This window comes from Watersipora subatra, chromosome 5 (genome assembly GCF_963576615.1).
Source record: "Watersipora subatra chromosome 5, tzWatSuba1.1, whole genome shotgun sequence".
NCBI lineage: Eukaryota > Metazoa > Bryozoa > Gymnolaemata > Cheilostomatida > Watersiporidae > Watersipora > Watersipora subatra.
Window position 1 is genome coordinate 30,299,786 of NC_088712.1, and position 7,365 is coordinate 30,307,150.

The following is a 7,365-nucleotide window of genomic DNA, read 5'->3' on the forward strand; positions in this document are numbered from 1 at the left end:
ATATATATATATATATATATATATATATATATATATATGTACTGGTACACTGGCAGTCTAGAGTGCTATGAGAGATCGGCAGGCATGCCAATAAGGCACAGAGAATAAGTATGCGCACAATTATGTAAAAGCTGCACAAGGTAGCTGATTAGTGCAAGTGACAGAGCGTTGGTCTACAAAGGCAAATGGCATGAGGTCGAATTCAGCATGATGTAATCATTTTTTGATCTATTTGTAAAAGCTGATGTTTACAGCTCTTATTATAATACAGACTAGAGCAGTGTTTTTCAACTTTTTTGAGCCAAGGCGCAATATTACATTTGAAGATATTGTGGTACACAACTAACCAAAAATGTTATAAAATGACACTCTGAACAGTATATTTAATCACAATATAGTTTCTCTATTTATTTACACTCAGTCAGTATGAAACCCTGGGCCTGTTTAGATTAACCCAAAGCCAGTAGTCTAGCGCCACCCCTTATTCGAAGGCCACCTATAAATAATTAGTAATCAAAGGTGCTTAACTAGGCATATTGTACTAAACGACCTGTCCGATTTCGATGGACTGAGTTTGTGGGTCAGTATTAAATGCGTTGACTGTGCATCAAACACGTGAATAGACACGCCTAGATCATGGTGCCTGGAGATTGAGCCAACTACATCAAGGACTGGGCACAGGCCTGCCAACCCAAGAGTGGGGCAATGCGTGAGATTTAATTTTGGGGCAATTGATGTATCAATGATAGTATATATAAAATTGTGGAAATTGGAGCAAAAATCTCACGCATTTTCATTTTTTCTTAGGGGTGAATACGTGAGTCTCACGCCCAATGCGTGAGAGTTGGCAGGTATGACTGGGCATTCAATTAAAACGCTCCTACGGCGTAAGTTACGTGTTAAACTTCAGAGCACTACGAGAGCGTACGTATAAACTTTAGCAGACACGTCGAGCAGGCAAGAATCGGAAGATGCTAATCGGCAAGCTGTTCAAGGGATATAGAATGACAGACGCACTAAACGGCTCTGAAAATAACAATATTCATCGTTTCAGGTCAGTCGTCCGATTATTACTGGACTGGAGTGTCTCTAGCAAGCGCGTGTTATTGCTGACATTACCAATAAAATGACATTCAAATATTCGACGCTGATTCTAGAGCGACTTTAGTACTAACCGACAGTTCTAGAGAATGATATGGGACCTTACAGTGTCCCAAGTTTGCAACTCGAGTTGATAAACAGAGTTATATTTACAAATTCGAGCTTGCAAATATAAGGTGCAGTATACTGATATTACGGTACAATAACCGTAGATCTGGTTTCAACAATGGTACACCGACAGCCACCCGTTAGCTAACAGAAATTAAATTATGTGTGTACTGTAAAACTAAAACTTATTGCTTTTACCAGGAACTCGAGTTTACAACACACAAGTTATAAACCAATTTTGAAGAATTCGGCCTCTGCAAACCGGGAAAATCTCGAAAACAAGTTAAAAACCCCGAGTTACTGTTTCCGAGTTGGCAATAATCCAACTCGAGTTTTTACATATAACCCGAGTTTATCAACTCGGGTTCCAAACCCAGGATGCTCTAATTCGCCATAAATTTTAGTTTTACAATACATACATAATACATTGCACCTTATTTTTACAAACTCGAGTTTGTAAATATAACTCGAGTTGTAAACACAACTGGAGTTCATCAAAAACCCAGCCGAGTTCTTTGAACAGCAACCCGGGTTCAACAACTCGGCTTGAGAACATGGAACGCGAGGCACTGTAAGGCTCCATAGAATGACGAGGACTGTTGCAATAGTGATGTATTATTTGATTTTCATCATTAAACATTTTATCACATGCTAGTAATCACCACGTTATTTTGTATTATATGCAGGTCTACCAACCCAAAAGTGGGGCAATGCTTGAGATTCGGTTTTGGAGCAATTGATGTATCAATCATAGTACATGTATATATAAAATTGTGGAAGTTGGGGCAAAAATCTCACGCATTTCTCATTCATTTTCATTTTTTTGGTGTGATTGCTTGAGTCTCACGCCCAATGCGTGTGAGTTGGCAGGCCTGATTATATGTCTTGGAGTAAATTTTTGTCTTGTAATGTTATGTTGGTTGATATTTTATTATTGGTTGTTCGTTGAATTATCTTATAATATAACTTTATGCTGGATGTTTTGTTATTATTTGTTATTTGTTTTTTGAAGTCTAACTTACCAGAATCTGTTGTATAACTTGGTTATTCTATCGAGTCAAGGAATATGACTTCTAGAGAATACGGACTTCCGGTTGGGATCCGAAATAAAGTTGGCCGCACTGTTCACTCTTATTAATTATTGATCTAGACGCATCGCCCTTACTACCCATATTCACACATGGTGGCAGCGATATATTTGTGAAATGGGAGATGAAGAAGACGCCCAACAACCACAAACCGTTATCGTACAACGAAATGCTCCTAGAATTGAGCCTCCTGGTGAAATCGTTCTTGATTGTGAACGTGAGCTTAACTTTAGACGTTTTAAGAGCAGGTGGCAATCATATTACATTTTGTCTAGGCTTTCAGAAGAGAAGGAAGATTACCAGCGTGCTCTGCTATTATATACAATTGGTGACAATGCTGCTAAAGTAGTTGAAAATAGTGATAAATACACAACAGACCAGTCCCTCAACACTATATTAGATATTCTTGAACATTATTGTATAGGCGACAGAAACATTGTGCATGAGCGTTACAAATTTAACGTGCGAAATCAACTGCCTAATGAGCCATTTGATGCTTTTTATGCTGACTTACGTTCGTTGGCAGACAAATGTGCATACAACCACCGTCCTGCAACTACAGGGGGAGTTGCTCCACTAGACGAGATGTTGAGAGATCGCATAGTGCTAGGTATTGTAGATGACAATGTAAGAAAGAAACTAATTTCTCAAGGCAACAATTTGACACTAGCTGAAGCAGTTAGGGTTTGCAGAAGCAATGAAGTTACGTCGGCTGTCATGCAATCGGTGGCAAAAAGTGCAGGTCCTGGGGCAATAGATGCTGTAGTAAAAAGGTCAAGTATTGCGTCACAAGGACAGAGGCCTAGCCAACCAATAAGACAAAGAGACTATAACCAACACACTTCACAAACACAACAGCAACAGCCTCGAGTTGCTCCACTCAGCACCAACACATACCAAAGCCAATGCTATCGGTGTGGGAAGCAATCTCATGCTAAAAGAGATTGTCCTGCTAAAGAGGCGAAATGCAGAAACTGTGGCAAGTTTGGTCACTGGCAGGCTATGTGTAGGAGTAGAGCAATACATGAAGCTTCTGCATGGATTGATCAGGAGTTTTTGTTTACTGGAGAACTCTGTATAAATCAAATTACTGAGAAGACCTGGATGGCTGAAGTAGATGTTAATGGAAATAAAACCAAATTCAAACTAGACACTGGTGCCGATGGTACCATTATTGGTGATCAAGAGGCATGGCTAAAAGACCGACAACTGGAGAAATCACATGTTACTTTACTAGGACCAGGTCGCAAACGGCTTTCTGTTCTAGGTACCCTGAAGGCTCGGCTGACTTACAAGGAAAGATCTATAACAGAAACAGCATACGTCATCAAAGACCAACCAGTTTCGCTTCTGAGTAGACATGCCTGTGAGAGGCTAGAGCTGGTCACTTGTCACATCAAAGACCAACTGGAAGTAACAAAGGAAATTCGAGCTGATTTTCCAAATCTGTTTAGAGGGCTGTTTGTGGTTGTTGGACTTCTAAAAGGTTATTGTTACAAAATCTCACTTCAACATGAGAGCAAACCAGTCTGTATATTCACACCAAGGAAGGTACCACTGCCTTTAAGAGAAAAAGCTAGACTAAAGCTTGAGGAGATGGTACACCAAGGAGTGATATCCCCTATGACTGAGGCCACTGACTGGTGCAGTGGCATGGTACCAGTTTTAAAACCTTCAGGTGAAGTACGAATCTGTGTGGACCTAACTGGCCTAAACAGAGCTGTTAGAAGAGAAATATTTCCTATGCCAGCAGTTGATGATAGCATAGCTCTCTTAGGAAACAGCAAAGTATTCTCAAAACTTGATGCCAACAGTGGGTTTTGGCAGATATGTCTAGATGAAAGCTCCAGAAAGCTCACAATGTTTTTGACACCGTTTGGCCGGTACTGTTATAACAGATTACTTTTTGGAATCTCCAGTGCTCCTGAAATATTCTCACGAGCCATGTCAGGGTTACTAACGGGCATAGATAATGTTATATGTCACATGGATGACATCTTAGTTCACGGTGCTGATGCCGAGAGTCATGACAGAACTCTGCGCTTGGTGTTAGCTAGGTTGGAACACGCAGGGCTCAACCTCAATGAAGCAAAATGTGACATCGGCAAAACTTGTGTAAAGTTTCTTGGTCACATAATTGATGCTGGAGGAGTGAGCACAGATCCTGCTAAGATAAAGGCCATACAAGAGTATCTAGTGCCGACTAACAAGACTGAGCTAAGAAGATTAAATGGAATGCTCAATCAGCTAGCTCGCTTTATACCTCATCTTTCATCAATCAATGCACCAATGAGGGAATTGTTGAAAGAGAGCAAGACATGGGTCTGGGGACTCCCACAAGAAGAAGCTTTTCAGGAGATTAAAAAGGTCCTCACCTCAACAGCAGTCATGTCTCATTATGACTGTTCACTACAAACCATTGTAACTACTGATGCTAGCCAATACGGAATCGGGGCCATCATGTTCCAGATTCAAAAGGATGGAACAAGGAGGCCAGTTTATTATGCATCTAGATCTCTTACTGACGTCGAAAGAAACTATGCAGTGATTGAGAAGGAGGCCCTCGCGATGGCTTGGGCTTGCGACAAGTTAGATCAGTTCTTGAGAGGTCTAGTTTTTACTGTGGAAACTGACCACAAGCCGCTCGTTCAGCTTATGAATGTGAAAGACCTGGATCAGGTGCCAGCCAGAGTTTTGAGAATGCGTCTCAGATTGATGCGATATGCTCCCATAGTTGAGTATGTTCGAGGCAGTCAGAATCATCTCTCTGACGCTCTATCTAGGGCACCTGTTGAGTAACCTTCTGTTGTAGATCTTGCCTTTGTCTCGGAACTGAATATCTGTACTACACCTATACTAATTGAAGATCCACAGATTAGCAAGATCAAAGAAGCACAGCGTATTGACACTATTTGTCAGGAGGTTCTGAAGTCAATGAGACTAGGATGGTCCGCTTACAAGACAGACGCCAACACGGCGTTACACTCGTACTGGGACAAGAAGGGACACTTCACGGAGGTTGATGGCTTACTGTTATATAATCAACGGATTGTTATTCCCATCGAGATGCGGCTAGAGGTTTTAGATCAGATTCACCAGGCTCACCAGGGCATTACAAAATGTCTAGGAAGAGCCAGGAGATCTGTTTGGTGGCCAGGAATGTCAGCTCAGATGAAAGAAATGGTACAAAGCTGCCGCCAATGCAAGATCAACTCACCCACTCCTGTTGAGCCTCTCAATCATTCAACGTTTCCTGACAGTGCTTGGTCGAGACTGGGAACAGACATATTTGAGTTTAAGAAACAACAATATCTATTGGTTGTGGACTATTATAGTTGCTATATAGAGGTCAGACGATTGGACTCAATGGGAACTCTTACTGTCATAGACAAACTTAAGGCTATTTTTTTAGCTCATGGCATTCCACAAGTCATGATATCTGATAATGGTCCCCAGTTTAGCTCAAAAGAATTTTATGAGTTCTCTCGTTTTAATGGCTTTCAGCATATTACTAGCTCTCCTCGCTATCCTAAGTCAAACGGAGAAGCTAAGAGAGCTGTTGGCACTGTAAAGAGGATGTGGATGAAATCAGCAAATCCCTATTTGAGCTTAATGATCTACAAAGCTACACCCTTAAAAAATGGCTTTACTCCATCGGAGCTCTTGATGGGCCGACTTCTCAGAACTACTCTGCCGATCCTTCCTGCTCAATGTTCTCTGCAGAGGGACACTGAATCAGTAGTTGACAAAGAGAAGGAAATAAGAGAAAGGACCATGATGAACTACAACAAAAGACACAGAGCACACCAGTTACCGGCGCTCAAGCCTGGCTCACCAGTTTATGTTAGGGACATGAAACAGGAAAGCACAGTACTAAGTAACATTGCTCCACGTTCTTACAATGTGCAGACTGCTAAGGGAACAATCAGAAGAAACAGGAGTGCTCTGGTGTCTGTCCAGGAGGAGAGCCCTGAGGTGCCATCACCTAAAGCTTCTCTGCCGGGTCCTGAGAGTACAGAGGTGCCAGGTCATATGATTAACATTGAGGCCGACTTTTCAGGACTGCAGGCACCTGATTTGGATAGCGCAGAGGGCACGAGTTCGCATCTAACTCACTCCGCCAATTATCCTAGATCAGGTAAGGGTTATGCTCTAGCTAGAGAGCGAAGAATACCTAAAAAACTAGAGGATTACCAGCTCTATTAATATGGACATGCATTCTAAAGACAATCAATGCTACATGCTACCGACTACTTAACTTTCTTTAACAATAGCCGACTCCTAATACTTGAGGATAGCAATTAACACAACCTTAACTAAGACTCTCATTTTACTGTTTACTTTAGTACTATTTGTTCAAGTTGTATACTTACTTTATAAGCTTTCAAGTCGTACGCTTACTTTAGCCTCTGTATTTAGTTTTCCCCAAAAGTGCCTGTGCGATTCATTTAGTTCAGATGGTTACCCGCTTAAAAAGGGAGATGTTGTATAACTTGGTTATTCTATCGAGTCAAGGAATATGACTTCTAGAAAATATGGACTTCCGGTTGGGATCCGAAATAAAGTTGGCCGCACTATTCACTCTTATTAATTATTGATCTAGACGCATCGCCCTTACTACCCATATTCACACAAAATCTTTAACAGCTAGCTGAAAAATTGAATGCCACCCTTTTATTGGACGTCATCTCTCATTAAACACCATCATTAAAGCAAGGTCGAAAAATAGAACGCCACAATGCTCAAATAGAGGTTTTCCAGTAAATTACCTTCCCAGTATTTACATCAAGAACACCAGACAATGATATAATATTTTGTGATGGATTTACTAAGCTGAGCTGCTTTAATTACCAGGAAGTGTTCAGCTATTCTCAAATTATCCCTGTAATTTAAAAGCCAGCTTGCGTGGAAAGCCTGTAGATTAATACTCAGCCTTTGCTATAAAAGCGAAGATGCTCCAGTGTTAAGGGGGAGAACAAACAGCGCAGAGCAAGTAATACAGACTAAGAATGACAAAACGAAGGACTGAGAATTACGAAGAGTTACGAATCATTAAGAATAGCGTGGT

At 41.1% G+C, this 7,365-nt stretch overlaps 1 protein-coding gene across 1 annotated transcript; it reads left to right on the plus strand.

The window, feature by feature from the left end:
* The first annotated feature begins 971 nt into the window (after nt 1-971).
* Nucleotides 972-4,350, plus strand: LOC137397270 (uncharacterized). The gene is made up of 3 exons (XM_068083558.1): nt 972-1,054; nt 2,360-4,085; nt 4,300-4,350. Exons 1-3 carry the CDS (start codon nt 972-974, stop codon nt 4,348-4,350), a joined length of 1,860 nt encoding a protein of 619 aa, XP_067939659.1.
* Nucleotides 4,351-7,365: the final 3,015 nt, after the last annotated feature.